We start from the raw sequence: 16,970 nt of genomic DNA on the forward strand, positions 1-16,970 counted from the left end.
CTATGATAAATATGAAAATGGTTTTCGTGATTAGTATTTAGTTTACGACGGACGTTAGTCGATTTTCATTAGATATTTTTTTACATTCAGAAAATCCTAAAATTCTTTGTTTTCGTTTAATCCATTTCCCTAATCTTTTGTGCGCATCAATCTTATTTTCGTAGATTCGACCTCAAAATAGTACGTTGTATTATCACGCATTGTGGTAGTTTAAGCTTTTAAAATTCGTGATATCAAAATTTTAGTATTGCATATTACATTTATTCTTATACTCTCTTTTCTTTCCAGTGTATTTACAGGCTAGTCAGACGAATAAGATAGTGAAAACAAATAATGTTGTTTACGTTCATTTATATACAAAAAAAATTTGGATGTTAAATTTTATATGCTTTGTGTAATGATTTATTTTTCCTATGGCCATACTATTATATTTGAAAAAGTTAATTGAACAATATGATTGGATATAACAGATCAGGCAATCCCTAAAGATATATAAATAATATGGGGATGCAATTATTTTGTTGTTTTGCTTTTGGTAGAGAGTTTGATTCGGCTAGACCACATATGCTTAGTTGGCATATCTGCGAAGCTGTTTTAAGAGACATGACAGGTAAACCATGATTGCGTATGGGGATAATTTATCTTCTTCTATTTCTCAATTTTCTTTCTGAGACATATATCTACAGCATACTCATCACTCACATATTAAACGCATTCTTAGCATTTAAGAATCAACCACACTTCACAAGCTTCCTTATAATTCAAAGTTTTTTGTCTTGTATATATTGATTCACGTGAATTGATATAACATGCAGTGTAATCAAATGTTGAAAAAGAAAAACAATAAAGTATTTTCTTTTACGGTGAATTCAAATAAATTATAAATAAACAAGATTATTGTATGGTCAAATTGATCAGATTTTTTTACATGACAAGGCTATTGGGTTCAAATTTTTAGCCTGTGTGTATTATTGCGTGACCACTGACCATAAACGAATTATAAAATGTTCAAGATTTTCCGAATATTTTTGGTTTAAAGTTGTAGGAAAGCAATATAGATAAGTTAAACCCTTTAACAGAAAAAAAAGAAAGAGACACAGCCATATAATAATCTTGTTCGGTCCACCATGTGGACGCTATATTATCCAAATGTGACTTACAAGCGAGAAACCCACTAGCACTCACATGCACAGTCGACTTATAAAAATATATGTTGCTTTTTATCACATAAAGCTCGGTGTGCAAAAGAACAGAATGGGATCTAAGTTTGATATCGGCGGCACAGTAATGACTCTGCTTCTCTGTTTCTTATTATTATCTATTGTTCCAAAACTTGAGGCCGAACTCACAACGGTCGAACACGCACCAAACCCCGATGGCTCAATCAGTTTTCTGGTTATAGGAGATTGGGGTAGGCGTGGACTCTACAACCAATCTCAAGTTGCCCGCCAGGTACAAATTACATACTAATATATACATATATCCACCAGATTTGTTATATTTAGTAACATTGTTATGATGGAAACGTAGATGGGAAGAATCGGGGAGAAGATGGATATCGATTTTGTGGTATCGACGGGTGATAACATCTACGATAGTGGGATGAAAAGCATCGACGATCCGGCCTTTCAACTTTCCTTCACCAATATATATACTTCTCCTAGCTTGCAAAAGCCATGGTACTCAGTGTTGGGGAATCACGACTATAGAGGAGATGTCGAAGCACAGTTGAGTCCTGTCCTCAAATCAATAGATAGCCGTTGGACTTGCATGAGATCCTTCATAGTAGACGCTGGTACTATCCGTTACATATATAAATACGTAGAATATATTCTTACGTATTTTTGTTACAAAATCATGAGTTTCTCACTTATTGTCTCTAAATTCGGACAGAGATCGTAGAGCTCTTCTTTGTCGACACAACTCCTTTTGTAGATGCTTATTTCCTCGATCCACAAGGCCAAACTTACGACTGGAGCGAAGTATCACCGCGAGAATCCTATATCCAGACCACTTTAACAGTACGTGAGAATACATCATATGTCTTGATTATTAGTTTGTAGGAATTATTGTGATGGATTGCGCTCACAATTACTAATTATAATGTACGTAGGAGTTAGAAATGGGTCTAAGAGAATCAAGAGCAAACTGGAAAATCGTGGTGGGTCATCATGCCATCAAGAGTGCTTCTATTCATGGGAATACAAAAGAGCTTGAATCTCTCCTCTTACCCATCCTTGAGGTTCATTTTCTTCTCACTCTTATAATTAGAGTTATGTCTTCACTGTTTGAAACGTAATTAAAAGAAAATAAAAAAAAAGTGAACTTATAGTTTTAATTTCTAATTAAAAAATATTTCTAAAACTTTGACATTTTTATTTAATCCACAAAATATTTTTGCAATTAACAAATAATTTATGTTTAAAATACTAAAAGTTATAACTTCGTTCGGAAAAGACATAAATGTAACATGTAAAGATTCTTGGATTGTTTCAGGCGAATAAAGTTGATCTCTATATGAACGGGCATGATCATTGCTTGCAACATATTAGGACATCTCAGAGGTAACACCAATGAATCGTTATATAATAGAAACTAAAGTTGCGTGTTTGGTTGGATAAAGCCGATAACTGTGGATAATATTTGTATTACTTTCTTGCAGTCCAATTCAGTTTCTAACTAGTGGTGGTGGGTCAAAGGCATGGAGAGGCTATTATAATTGGACAACACCAGAGGATATGAAATTCTTCTACGATGGACAAGGTTTTATGTCAGTTATGATCACTAGAGCGGAAATGGGTATCGCTTTTTATGATGTCTCTGGCAATATATTGCACAAGTGGGATACATCAAAAATGTTAGACACTGACTTTTATTTCCCATTGTAAACTCATTTGTAAATCACATGAAAAATCAATTGAAGCACATAATTTTACATCTAAATACGATTGTTATGAGTGACTCCACAAATTCAAGTAAAATATGAAAGAACACGTTGAAGTCCATGCAGAATGTGGAGAATTTATGCACGAGGCCATCCTCATCATGAGATCTATATCACAGCTGATTTAGCTATACCAAACCATGGCGCAAATTAAATGAAATTCTTTTTTTATCCATTAAACATTGAACCGAACAAACAAATACCAAAATATTTGGAGCTTCGTACGGTATTTATCAAATTATAAAATATGTTATCTTTTTTGCCATGTAACCATTAGCGTAGATTAATCATCGATTGTAAACTTAAATTATTTTGATTTTTAATAAAATATTTATATTGTTAGCAACAAAAAAAAATCTGTAAATAAATATATTTGTTTATGTGAAATGACTAGTCTAATGTCAAATGATAAGTCCACTAAAAACATGCTCCATCACATCGCGGATCTGAGTCTTGTTAATTACAAATGTAGAGAAGCGACATGTTGGGGTNATATTTGTTTATGTGAAATGACTAGTCTAATGTCAAATGATAAGTCCACTAAAAACATGCTCCATCACATCGCGGATCTGAGTCTTGTTAATTACAAATGTAGAGAAGCGACATGTTGGGGTTCAATGTTGACAGAAATATCTATAAATATATATATATATATATATATATTATCTTCAAGAAAAAACTTTAAGATTGATGTATTTATTTCAATTCAAACCAACGTAAAATACAAAACCAAGCCATCAACAAACAAGATACGTAAACCCAAATTAAAGAATAATATACCAAGAATGGTAAATGGAATCTACAATTAAGAAATAAATTCCTATATATTAGGAGTTATAAACATGTTAATACTTGAATCATATTTACATTTTGAATAACGTTTACAATTATTTTATAAAATTTTCACAAATCACTGTTTTCTTCAGTGAACTTGCAATATATACAAAGAAAAACTCATGTAAGATTCATGAAATTAAACAAAAACAAATCAGAAGAGGACATGAAAAAAATTGAACTTTCTAATGCGGATCTAAAGCATATACCAAACCATGGTGTCAATTAAATGCAATTCTTTATTTATCAATTAAACATGGGACCAAACAAACACATACCAAAATATTTTGAGGTTCATACAGTACTTACCAATCTAATAATTACAGTAAAACCTCCATAAATAAATAATGTTGGAACCCTGACATTTTAGTATAATTAATAATATTAATTTATAGTGATATTAATTTATTTTCTATTATGATGTATTTTTTATTGTTAAAATTCTTGAAAAATATGAATTGAGACAAGTTCACAAAATAAGATTATATTTTTAGATGTTATAAAATCGATAATTTTGGAAATTATAATTTGATATTTAGACTATTTCACCTCTTTTGAGGTTTTAGTTTGAATGAAAGTCCTTGTTTGTCCAAAAAAAAATAAAAAAAAAATTTGTTATTTGGAAAAAATTATTGACAATAAATTAAAAACACTATAGATAAATTCACTTGTACATATGACATATATAATTTCAAATTTATGAATAATAATCTCAATTTTCGTATTTTAATAGCTTATAAAACTATCAAATTGGAAACAATGCGTATATAGAAATTGAAAACTTAAATTAAGTTTTTAGCTAGAAAAAAATCAATTTTTTAAAACATACATTAATATATTGTCAAGAACGTAGAGGAGGTAGGATGGTCAGTTGGTCAAATCTAGTATACATCATATCAACTTATATATATATATATATATATATATATATATATATATCTTTATATGATTATTAATTTATAATACTAATGGGATCATAATTTTACATAGATATTTAAAAAAATATATTATTTGATCAAATTTAGTTAATTTTTATATTTGTTCGACTCTGAACCGTAATATTAAATTAAAAAATATTAATTTATAATATTAATGGGATCATACTTTTACGTAGAGATTTTTTTTTTATCGAATTTAGCTAACTTTTATATTTGTTCAACTTGGAATCGTAAATTTTGATTATTTTATAGTGTTTATTAATTTATACGGTATTAACTATAAAATTGAGACAAAAAAAAAACTTTAAAACCGATAATTGTGGATAATATTTGTATTACTTTCTTGCAGTTCAATTCAGTTTCTAACTAGTGGTGGTGAGTCAAAGTATTACAACTAGATAACACTAGAGGATATGAAATTCTTTAATTTTCCATTGTAAATTCATTTGTAAATCACATGAGAAATCAATTGAAGCACATATATTCTACTTATAAATAAGACTCTTATGAGAATACGCTGAAGTCCATGCAGAATGTGGAGAGTTTATGCACGCCAGCACGAGGCCATCCTCATCATGGGATGTATCACACCTGATTTAATTAGCTAAACCAAACGATGGTGTAAATTAAATGCAATTCTTTTTCGATTCATTAATATGTTTGGCCATCGTCAAGATAAAAAGAAATTCAATATTGATGTCTTTTTTTTTTTACAATTCAAACCAACATGACAAACGAAACCAAGCCATCAGCAAACAAAATACGTAAGTAAGAATGGTAAACAAATCTAAAATTAAGAAAGAACTTCCTATATTTTAGAAAAGAATTACATTAATAATAATGCTTACAATTTGTTCTAATCTAATATTTAGGTTCGGCGAGCCATCCTAATTAGTGATGATAGTACCTTTTTAAAAGTAGACTGATTCCAAACGCCAATTTGGATAAATATAGATATTGACTTTGACCAAACCAAAAACAGATTCTCTGATAAGAAATCAAAACTAATTAAACTCACCTACTGATTAGGCACGTGGTTCATGTTCCAACAAAAACGCACCGTTTCACCTGTCAAACTCCCCCAATCTCTCTCTCCCTCGGAGCAATTTATAAAACGTAAAGACTCTTTTCTCTCTTTTGGAATCCAAAATCTTTTGTTTTTCAGACAATGGCGGCTTCTACATTGTACAAGTCTTGTCTTCTTCAACCCAAGTCCGGTTCCACCACTCGCCGATTAAACCCTTCTCTCTTCAACCCTCTTCCGAACCCGACGAGTAAGTCTTTCTCTCTGTTTCGGGATAGTTGCGTTCCTTATTCGAATCAAAAAAAGTTTCGATTTTTGTAAAAAAATCTGTTTTGTTTCCTCTGTTTTAGGAGTTTCGGTTTTGGGGAAGAGTCGTAGAGATGTCTTTGCGAAAGCTTCGATTGAAATGGCTTCATCGAACTCCACCACACCTCCCGCTGTTGTCAATTCCTCTAAGCAGAAGGGTCCTATCATTGTTATTGATAATTACGACAGCTTCACTTACAATCTCTGCCAGGTTGCATTTCCAACTATCTCAAGTCTCAATTTTATAATTTTTGGTTTTTGGTCAACCAATCGATTAGGGGCCCTTGATTCTTATAGGAATGTATTCAAGTATGCATTTTGATTTGATTGTTAGAATCTTGTTATTTCACAATACAATCTAGTTTCGACATGCTAATAGAATAGACTATGATGTAATGTAGATACTCTCTTGTTATGTGATCACTTTCTTTGCTGCCTAAAGTCTTGGTCTTTAAAGTAGAATCTTTTAATCCTGTTCAAAGTTTGAATTGGTGACTGTGTGAGTTGCTAATGTTGACTTTAGATTTGGTTATTCGTTGCTAATGTTGACTTTAGATCCAAAATATACAATTTGGTTTTCATGTCTTAGTTCTAGTTCTCTTGATGTGGTTTCTTCTGCTTTAGTACAAACAAAATTTTGAATTGTATCGTTTGATTGTAGTATATGGGAGAGCTAGGATGCCATTTTGAAGTTTACCGCAATGATGAACTTACAGTAGAGGAGTTGAAAAGGTAAAGAGGGAAACTATATATGTGTTCTGTTTAAAACGTAATCTGGCTAGTCCAATTGGTGTTGATTCCTTTATTATGGCTCTCCCTCACTCTGCAGTAAAAATCCAAGAGGGATATTGATTTCTCCTGGGCCTGGTAAGTTTTTTGGCCTCTGAAATTTCTTTTCTGACTATCTTTCTGAAATGCTGGAGAAAGAAGTTAACACCTTTCTTGAATTTGGTAGGTGCCCCTCAAGACTCTGGGATTTCCTTGCAAACTGTTTTGGAACTCGGACCTCGTGTTCCTTTATTTGGAGTCTGTATGGGTTTGCAGTGTATAGGAGAAGCATTTGGAGGTTAGTTGCATATAAACAAGACATCTTATATCAGTGTTCTAACATGGTTTTATTCATTTTATGTTATGTATCCACAACATTTTTGTTTGAACTTTTATCAGGAAAGATTGTGCGGTCACCGTTTGGTGTTATGCATGGGAAAAGCTCAATGGTTCACTATGATGAGAAAGGAGAAGAAGGCTTGTTCTCTGGATTATCCAAGTAATGAATCAGATTTTTTCTGTGTTGTGCTATAAAGTTTAATCATAAGTCTGTTAAATGTGTAGTAAAACAAATCTTGTTGGTCTGTTGCTTTCAGCCCTTTCCTTGTAGGTAGATATCACAGCCTCGTGATCGAAAAAGATACATTTCCCAGTGATGAACTCGAGGTTACTGCATGGACAGAAGATGGTCTGGTTATGGCTGCCCGTCACAGGAAGTACAAGCATATACAGGTAAAACCCACTCAAAGTGTTTTCATGTATCTCTTCTTGCCTCGTCCATTTCAAAGCAGAACTCTTGAAGTCTTTTAAAAATTGTCCACAGGGAGTTCAATTTCATCCGGAGAGTATTATAACAACCGAAGGCAAGACAATTGTCCGCAATTTCATCAAACTCGTAGAGAAAAAGGAATCTGAGAAGCTGACATAGACTTAGCCTGAACGAGGAAATCAGCAGCTGTTCGAATTAGTGCCTCCCCTGTAATAAATGTTTGCCAATGGAAAATGTTCCTACAAGCTTGGTCATGCATCCTCCCATTGTTTCTATCATAAATATTAGATTTGTTCCTCCACTTTTTACTTAATTTGTGAAATTTAAAAGAGAAAACTATGGTGATTCACGCATGCATGCATAGTGAAAAAAATGGCCACGGGCCGTTCAGTTTTTATTTGGTTCCTAGCTCAGCAGCAACCTACCTGGAATGTGTATAGTAGTACCTAATTTCACTTCAGGACGGACCTGAAAAGGCTCGATAGTATTGATACACTGGTGTTGGAAACATAACATACTAACTGGATTCCCTTTGTAAGTAAACGCAGAAACAGACATTGTTTAACCCCAAAATTGGTCTGACAATATATACTTAAAAAACCATGTCATGCTTTGCTTGGGGATGGTGCAATATAATTCACAGTTGTGGTACATAAAGTAATATTGCAAGTGAGAAGAAAGTGGGTAGAACGATAAATTAACTACTACCAGACGACAATGCAAGAAAACAAAAAAAAAGGGTTACTTAACCAAGAAACTTCAACCATGGTCCATGACAAGAACAAGAAAGCTGAAATCGTTTTACTTATTAGCTGATAAAATAGAAACGAAACTGAGAAGTAGCAGTCTTGAGATATGAAAGAAACAGGAAACTAAACACATCTATCTTTCCTTTTGCGCNATTTAAAAGAGAAAACTATGGTGATTCACGCATGCATGCATAGTGAAAAAAATGGCCACGGGCCGTTCAGTTTTTATTTGGTTCCTAGCTCAGCAGCAACCTACCTGGAATGTGTATAGTAGTACCTAATTTCACTTCAGGACGGACCTGAAAAGGCTCGATAGTATTGATACACTGGTGTTGGAAACATAACATACTAACTGGATTCCCTTTGTAAGTAAACGCAGAAACAGACATTGTTTAACCCCAAAATTGGTCTGACAATATATACTTAAAAAACCATGTCATGCTTTGCTTGGGGATGGTGCAATATAATTCACAGTTGTGGTACATAAAGTAATATTGCAAGTGAGAAGAAAGTGGGTAGAACGATAAATTAACTACTACCAGACGACAATGCAAGAAAACAAAAAAAAAGGGTTACTTAACCAAGAAACTTCAACCATGGTCCATGACAAGAACAAGAAAGCTGAAATCGTTTTACTTATTAGCTGATAAAATAGAAACGAAACTGAGAAGTAGCAGTCTTGAGATATGAAAGAAACAGGAAACTAAACACATCTATCTTTCCTTTTGCGCAGTTAGTTGAGTTGCACCAAACTGGGAAGGTAAGAAGAAGAGCACACAACCGGGGGACAATATAGACTCGCAAAACAAGGCCCTGATGAGGACTGACAAGGTTCCCCGCGATTGGGAGCGACTCCAAGACTCACAGGTTTGAAGTATCCGTCTTGTCCACTGATAAAAGCTGTGTGGTAACGAACTCTCTCGGGTAGGGTGGGTAGGGTTGGTAGGTATCCGTCTATGTCAAACACCACAGCGACTTTCTGTTCCTCGTCAATGAAGAAGGTGCCCCCACCCATCTCATGGTTAAACAGTTCACCAGTGAGAGAGACCGGTCTCATATTCACTTGCAAAAACATGCTCCAGGACACAGAGTTGGGCTCGATCTTAGTAGTAACCCAAAACTCAACTGTGCTAATCTTATCACCATAATAAACACCCTCATTATGATAGAGCACCACGAGCTGCTCGTCTCTAACACTAGAGAAAGTGACAGTCTCGTCGATACCAGAGTGAAACGGAAGAGGCAGAGGCGGACCAAATGTCTCTGTTGTGAAATCAAAACAGATCAAGAAATCTTCAAGATCCGTTATCTCTCCATCTTCATTAGGTTCAACATACTTCCGATTCTCTTGAGCAAAAAAGTAGGTATTTCCCTTCACAGACGCGCTATGGTTAAACTCTATATCCAAATCGGGTCGATGGACCTTGAGATCCCTCCATGAATTAGAGCTCAACTGGTAGATTTCGTACCTGGAAACTTTGTTTGGATGTTCGTAATAATCCTGAAACCTCACGATTTTGTGGTTACGGTTCATGTCGTATCCTAAAGCATAACTGTCTTGCCAGTGAAAATCGTCGCCGAGTCTGATTGGCCTTGTTTGCCCCAAATAAGGGTTCCAAATCACCAGCCTCGACTTGTCCTCAGCGACGCATAACAGTAAGCCGTCGCAGTGATGCACTTTAGATATCTTGACTTGATTAAGCAAATCTACCTGCTTTATAGCCAAGTCTTCTCCTTCTTCTTCTTTTTCCTTTCTGCTATGGAATTTAACTGAACAAACCTTTGAATCCATCGTCATAAACCCTAAAAACTGTTGCCTTGGCGCTGAAGCTTCACCCAAAACCCAATCTTTGGTTAAAGTGTTCCATAATTTGCAAGTGGTTCTCACAGCTCCAAGAGATGTTATCGGAACCCTCGTGAGTATTTTTCCCCCTACCAAATCCAGTGGAAGATCGCAGATCCTCGTCCTCGTCATTCTTCTTCCAGCTTTTTTCTTGCCGGCTCTCGTCATGCTTCTTCCAGCCTTTCGTCTCACGCCGCCGCACAATAGAAAATTAGGGTTTTCGTCTTTTGTACAATCTGTTTTTTTCTTTTGCTCTCTCTCTTTCTTTGATATATGTGGACCCGGAGCTCTCTCTCTCTTTCTCTTTCTCAGTAAACCACAAAAACGACGCCGTTCCCGGCTCGCCGACTTGATTCACTTGCTGAAGAATCTGAGAAAGACAAAAGTAATCAGGGCAAGAAGATAACATCGTGATGTTTTTTTCCTTTCTTCGCACCGAGATGTGTGTGATTTTTGTGTATGTAATCGCATGGACGCGTGTATCTCTATCTATACGCACACAGTCACAGACAATCAGACATACTCGACGGCACCAACTAGAGGCAATCGGACAATTTCAGAGCTGGAAAACCCTAATCTTCTCGGGGTTGTCATCTCCAAAATTTAGTAGGGTTCAATCTCTATCCTTATCTCCGGCTTCGAAGGGGAGCGGAGAAATGGGAGAAGACCAGCTAGATTTCGAGCTCCTCGAAGAGGTTCTGTCGGTGATTCCGATGGATCCTTTTTGAGCAGCTGGATCTCGCTAGAAAGATCACGTCAATGGCGATAGCTTCAAGGGTCTCTAATCTAGACTCTGAGTTGGTGGAATTGAGGCAGAAGCTTGTGGATAAGGAGAATGCTGTGCTGTGCGTGAGCTTGAGGAGAAGGCTTCTCGCCTTGAGAGAGAGATTGCCGCGAGGCTGATTCGAGATTGAAGATTGTCCTCGAGGACAATGTGAGTTTTATTAGAATTTCGTTTCAGTATCCAATTCTGCCGAGATAGTTTCTTGTTGATGGAGACATAGTCTTAGGGGAATGACTAATTAGATTCAGGATTTTTTTTTGGTGTTACAGGACAATTTTGTGTGTTATGATTTAATATTTGGTGTATTGGTTTGATGTTTAGACTTGACAAGTGTTGTATAAATTATACTGTGAAGTTGGTATATAGGTAGTTATTTATGCAGCTGTGGTCTGTATATTGAGATTTGTTTGGAGTGCTTTATAGCAAGACAAATCCAGTGGAAGATCGCAGATCCTCGTCCCCTTTTAGCTTTTGTTTTTTTTTAATAAAATGACAAATAGGTTAAATATAACGAAGTTTAAGCCTTTAAGTAATAAATTTTTATTTTACAATCTGCATTTTCATTTACGTATCTTAATGGATTACAAGTAATTTTTCATATAAAAAAATAGCATGTCAAATCATAACAAATCTCTATATTACTATTTATTATTAAAATTTTACAAAAAAAAAACCGTTTTAATAGATTTTTCTCTGCTTTATATACCCGTAAATTATCCTGATATAGTGAATTTATACTAATAAAAAGTAGAAACTATAAGCTCCTTAAGACGTCCACATAGGATTTTAAACAACCAATAGAAATTTAACATATCATTCATTAACATTTTTTACAACTTGAAGAATTTTCTATATTAAAAATTATTTTAAACGACCTATTATGATTTGACATGTCATTCATTAACATTTTTTAAATTTCCAGAATTTTTAAGTAAAAATAATTTTTTTAAATTTATGCAAATAAAAGAACTATGTACAATATCCCACATCGGGTAGAAAATTTTTAGACAATGGTTCAGAACCAGTATAAATAAGATTAATATTAATATGATTACAACAACGAATGAGCAGGAAAACTTGATTTATCAGACGTCCAAGTTTACAAGTTTTATTCGTTTTAATCTGGTTTTTTATTTGATCAAATTGAAAGCTTTAAAAGTTTCAAAAAATATTATAATATTTAAAAAATTTAAAAGTTTAAATATTATAAATATTGAAACTTTTAAAAGTTCTTAGCTTTTAAAAAGTTTTTAAATATTATAATTTTTAAATTTTAATAGTTTAAAATATTATAAATATTGAAACTTTTCAAAAGGTTCAAATATTTTATTTTAAAACCTTTTAAAAGTTTAAAATATTATAAATATTGAAACTTCTAAAAGTCTTAGCTTTTAAAAGGTTTCAAAATATTATAAGTTTTAAATTTTAAAAATTTCTTAGCTTTTAAAAGGTTTTTAAAAAATTATAATTTAGAAATTTTAATAATTTAAAATATTATAAATATTGAAACTTTTAAAAGGTTCAAATATTAAAAATACTTAAACTAGAATGTTTTAAAATATTACAATTACTTAACCTCCATAGAAATTTTAAAATATTAAATCTATACTAATAAAAAGTAGGAGTTATAAGCTCCTAAGGCCGTCCAAATAGGATTTTAAACAACCAATAGAAATTTGACATATCACTTATTAACATTTTACACAATTTCCAGAATATCTATATTAAGAATTATTTTAAACAATCTATCATGATTTGACATGTCATTCATTAACATTTTTTAAATTTACAGAATGTTTTTTAAAAAATAAAATTTTAAATTTATGGAAATCAAAGAACTAAGCACAATATTTCACATCGGCTATAAATTTTTTAGACAATGGTTCAGAACTAGTATAAATAAGATTAATATGCTTCCAACAACGAATAAGCAAGAAAGCTTCATTTATCAGGCGTCCAAGTTTAAAAGTTTTATTTGGTTTGATCTGGTCGTTTATTTGATCAAATTAAAACTTTAGACAGTTTCAAAAAAATATTATAATATTTAAAAAATTTAAAAGTTTAAATATTATAAATATTGAAACTTTTAAAAGTTCTTAGCTTTTAAAAAGTTTTTAAATATTATAAGTTTTAAATTTTAAAAGTTTAAAATATTATAAATATTGAAAATTTCTAAAAGGTTCAAATTTTATATTTCGAAACCTTTTAAAAGTTTAAAATATTAGAAATATTGATGTAAAACATAAATTATCTTATTTATCTACATTTGTGCTTTTTATTTTTTATGAGTTGTAAAACATATTTTTGTGTATGATTTTATAGATAAGTTGATATTCTTTCATTAATTTTTCATTTTTGGGTTTAAGAAAGAAGGATTGACATCGCAAGACCTTAATTTGATGTTTGAGTCAAATTTTGAGGTCTAAAGAAGAAAGATGGATGAGAAATACACATGTTTTATTAGCTATACACAAGCATGACCAGGATTATGGTTGTCATAGTTAAGGTTTATTAACCATCGGTTATGGTTAGAAATTTTTGTAACCTTAACCAGAACCGTTTAAAAAACGGTTAAACGGTTACGGTTCAAGCGGTTACTGTTATATACGGTTATGGTTATTTGATAATATGATACGGTTGATATTATTTGATGATATAATATAATTGATATTATTTATTTATAATTAATATGTTCTTATAGTGTACTCATATTTCTATATATCATATGATTCATATTAAATGAATAATTATTAGTATATTTTATTATGTTTTTAAAATATTATAAACCAAGTAAAGATTTTGGTTTGAGAAGTTTCTAAACGCGTGGATCTAAAACCAAATAAGTATATGGATAAAATTGTCAATAATTGGGTGCATGTGTTGACTATGTTGGTAATCATGAATTTCACAAATTTTTATGAGAAAAGAAATGATTTTTTTTTGGAGTTTGATGGGTTAACAAGTTGTGTGGTAGTCTAAAAAAGGGTTTTCAGTGGAAGAATGTGAATAAATTGACGTGGAAGAAGAAGAAAAAGAGTATAACGAAGAACCAAACGGTAAAAGTTACGATGACAATTAACACAAAATTTGACAATGAAAATGACAAGAAAGAATATGAAGAATAAGAAAACATTGAATAAAAAACACGAAAACACATGTGGTAACGATCAATTAAATATGAAAACAAGTTAAATTCATGATTATAAAATTGTTTCGTTTTTTCTGGTGGTCAAAAAAATAGTTTAGGATATGTGAGGTCATCAGTTTGATTTGCCTCGCCTGGACGTCAAGTTAAATTTATGATTTTTTTATCAGATTTTATTTTATAACACAACTGATTTTTATATTTTAAAAAATTATGTATCTAAAACTTAAATTTTTACTTAATACTAATTTAAATTTTTTTATAAGATAATATTTCATCATTGTCATCAGTCACATACTCCCTTTGTTTCATAATATAAGATGTTTTAGAAAATATTTTTTGTTTCATAATATAAGATGTTTTCAAGTTTTTATGCTACTTTTAGATTAGTTTAATATTTTTTATTATACAGTTTTATTTATGATTGGTTAAACTTTTTTTAAAATGGTCATTTCTTATATTTTGAAACAGAATGAGTATATATAATTTTCATCAAAATATATCAAATAAATCCACGCCTTANAAAAAAAAAAAAAAAAAAAAAAAAAAAGCAGCATATAAACTAAACCTTACACTGGAAACAAGGATCAAATGTGTTTTTACTTTCATCGATGCATTTGTTAAAAAGATGCTAAGAATACAGAGGAAGATGGGAAAAGATCCAATATAGCTACTCCAAGACTCACAGGTTTGAAGTATCCGTCTTCTCCACCGGAGAAAGCTGTGTGGTAACGAGCGGTCTCAGTTGATGGTGAGATGACGTGCTAAGCCAGTGTGCAGTGTATGGCCCCGCCTGCATTTGAAAGAGAATAAACCCTTTCTATTAGAAATGTGTTTTCTCTTTAGATGTCAAGAAAACCTAGAAAATGTATAAAAACTATTTGCCTTATCTGTGATTATGTGAGCCACGGGGAGTCCTCCATTTCCACCTCGTGCTAACAGGGAGGATCTTATGTCGACATGCTTCATTATCAAACCGCATAGGAGGGTTCATCCATCCATGCTTGGCACTACTGCACCTTTGAATCCATCGTCATAAACCCCAAAAACTGCTGCCTTGGCGCTGAAGCTTCACCCAAAACCCAATCTTTGGTTAAACCGTTAAAGCGTTCCATAATTTGCAAGTGGATCTCACAGCTCCCAGAGATGTTATCGCAACCCTCGTGAGTATCTTCTCCCCTACCAATTTCGGTGGAAGATCGCAGATCCTCGTCCCCTTCATGCTTCTTCCAACTTTCGTTTTTCCGGCTCTCGTCATGCTTCAATATATATGTAAAAAAAGTCGTATATACATAAAAGCGTGCGCGAGAGAGGTTTATCGGATTCGAAGAGACTGCGGGCGACGACGAAGACGCGGTGGAGGAGTCCAAGGGTTGAGAAACGACGGCTTATTGGCTCGGACGGTGACGGAGAGTCTCATTGATTAGTTTTTAACTTCTAATCTAACCGTATTATTGTTGATTTAACATTTAAGTTCAGTACAGTACGCTCCACCTAACCGGATTATTGATTTAACTATTTAAGTAAAGTATGAGTTTTAAACCGGGATTAATAAGTATGAGTAAGCATCTAAACCGGGATCAGGAAACAAATAAGGTACTTAAAAGGTCTTAAACCATGTGGTTCATGTCGATGGTGCAATGCTCGATTGAATAAAAAGAAGAACATGTGACAGGAGCAATTTGTTAGTTATCATCAGTTGATTAGTAGATACGAAACTGATAATTTGATTTGTAGTGTGATCTAAAACATCTCTTTCTTTTGTTTACGTGACTAGCCGTTTCTGTAATGACAAAATTAACATACGTTTAGGGATTTTATTTGGAGATAGAATCTACAAAAGAAAACAACTATACTATCATTTGTGAAATCCAGATAAAGGCATAAAGCAGTATTAATATGAACAAAAAAATCCTACTATATTAATTGAGAAATACAAATATGAAAATAACCTTAAAATGTGTAAAACATTACATTCAATTACCATTAGAAATTTTTTATTAAGGTTAATTAATTAACTAAATGTATAAAAATAAAAAAACCCTGAGAGATCAAAAATAAAAAAAAAATTAGAAAAGTAAAAAAAATCTATTCAAATCAAAATTAACTTGTACTTGAAAAAGAACAAAAATAAAAATTAACAGCTAAGATTTTTCAAAAATACAGATAATTATTATTTTTAAAAAATTATTATCTCTCTCTAATAAAATTATGGACGAAAATTACTATATATTTTTTTAAAAAATATAAACCAAACAGAATTTCAAAAAACTAAGATTTTATATCCAAGTAGACAATAAAATTATTTTTAATAACTAGGTTTTATTAAGATTTCAAATTATGATTTTCCTATCATCTTTCTTTTATTTTATTTACAAATTGTTTAGAATTTTCACATAATACTTATGATTAATAAATATTCAGAATTTTTTCTGCATATGTTGTGATTTGAATTTTTAAAAACGAAAATATATTCGTCTTTTTTTTTTGAATGTAAAAGATATATTACTCAATTTATGGAAAAAATGTTTGTTTTAATTTTCACATTGGTGGGTTGGTAAAAACTAACTTTCTATAGTTGATAAATTAATAAATTTTATTTGCTCACAATTATAATATTAAAATTACTACTTCATATTTCACAAAATATTAATGCAAATACAACAAACAAACAATATAAAACTGTAATATACATCAAAAAATAAAATACTATAATATTCTAAAATAATTCGTATTAAACAAGACATATAGATTTATAAAACAATTAAAAATGAATATTATCTCAAACAAAATAATTTTTTAAAAGAAATATAACAATAATTTTTATTATTATATTATAATTTTTTTTTAAAATGTTGATCGTGCT

The 16,970-nt window shown here is 31.8% G+C and overlaps 3 protein-coding genes across 4 annotated transcripts; 2 read left to right on the forward strand and 1 right to left on the reverse strand.

Moving 5' to 3' along the window:
- Positions 1,186 to 2,943, forward strand: LOC104741293 (purple acid phosphatase 4-like). Its single transcript, XM_010462106.2, has 6 exons — positions 1,186 to 1,452; positions 1,531 to 1,795; positions 1,894 to 2,021; positions 2,114 to 2,242; positions 2,497 to 2,564; positions 2,663 to 2,943. Exons 1-6 carry the CDS (start codon positions 1,186 to 1,188, stop codon positions 2,886 to 2,888), a joined length of 1,083 nt encoding a protein of 360 aa, XP_010460408.1. The 3' UTR covers positions 2,889 to 2,943.
- LOC104776729 (anthranilate synthase beta subunit 1, chloroplastic) lies at positions 5,820 to 7,928 on the forward strand. The gene is made up of 8 exons (XM_010462107.2): positions 5,820 to 5,990; positions 6,091 to 6,257; positions 6,708 to 6,778; positions 6,876 to 6,913; positions 7,002 to 7,112; positions 7,214 to 7,313; positions 7,411 to 7,546; positions 7,638 to 7,928. Exons 1-8 carry the CDS (start codon positions 5,885 to 5,887, stop codon positions 7,740 to 7,742), a joined length of 834 nt encoding a protein of 277 aa, XP_010460409.1. The 5' UTR covers positions 5,820 to 5,884; the 3' UTR covers positions 7,743 to 7,928.
- LOC104741296 (F-box/kelch-repeat protein At1g24800-like) lies at positions 8,843 to 15,196 on the reverse strand. Of its 2 annotated transcripts, XM_010462111.2 has the most exons (2): positions 15,161 to 15,196; positions 8,843 to 10,149 (listed from the first exon to the last, which is right to left on the reverse strand). In XM_010462111.2, exon 2 carries the CDS (start codon positions 10,128 to 10,130, stop codon positions 9,066 to 9,068), a length of 1,065 nt encoding a protein of 354 aa, XP_010460413.1. In that variant the 5' UTR covers positions 10,131 to 10,149; positions 15,161 to 15,196; the 3' UTR covers positions 8,843 to 9,065. The 2 variants fall into 2 exon arrangements, with proteins under 2 accessions (XP_010460413.1, XP_019091238.1); XM_019235693.1 differs by lacking the exon at positions 15,161 to 15,196 and having other exon boundaries at positions 8,843 to 11,410.

The sequence above is a fragment of the Camelina sativa genome, chromosome 14 (genome assembly GCF_000633955.1).
Source record: "Camelina sativa cultivar DH55 chromosome 14, Cs, whole genome shotgun sequence".
Classification (NCBI taxonomy): domain Eukaryota; kingdom Viridiplantae; phylum Streptophyta; class Magnoliopsida; order Brassicales; family Brassicaceae; genus Camelina; species Camelina sativa.

Coding starts and splice junctions, on each gene's coding strand:
- LOC104776729 (XM_010462107.2), top strand. CDS start 5,885: ATGGCGGCTTCTACATTGTACAAGTCTTGTCTTCTTCAACCCAAGTCC. Junction 6,914..7,001: donor ATTGATTTCTCCTGGGCCTG/GTAAGTTTTTTG, acceptor TGAATTTGGTAG/GTGCCCCTCAAGACTCTGGG. Junction 7,113..7,213: donor TATAGGAGAAGCATTTGGAG/GTTAGTTGCATA, acceptor AACTTTTATCAG/GAAAGATTGTGCGGTCACCG.
- LOC104741296 (XM_019235693.1), bottom strand. CDS start 10,343: ATGACGAGAGCCGGCAAGAAAAAAGCTGGAAGAAGAATGACGAGGACG.
- LOC104741293 (XM_010462106.2), top strand. CDS start 1,186: ATGCACAGTCGACTTATAAAAATATATGTTGCTTTTTATCACATAAAG. Junction 1,453..1,530: donor AATCTCAAGTTGCCCGCCAG/GTACAAATTACA, acceptor ATGGAAACGTAG/ATGGGAAGAATCGGGGAGAA. Junction 2,565..2,662: donor CATATTAGGACATCTCAGAG/GTAACACCAATG, acceptor ACTTTCTTGCAG/TCCAATTCAGTTTCTAACTA.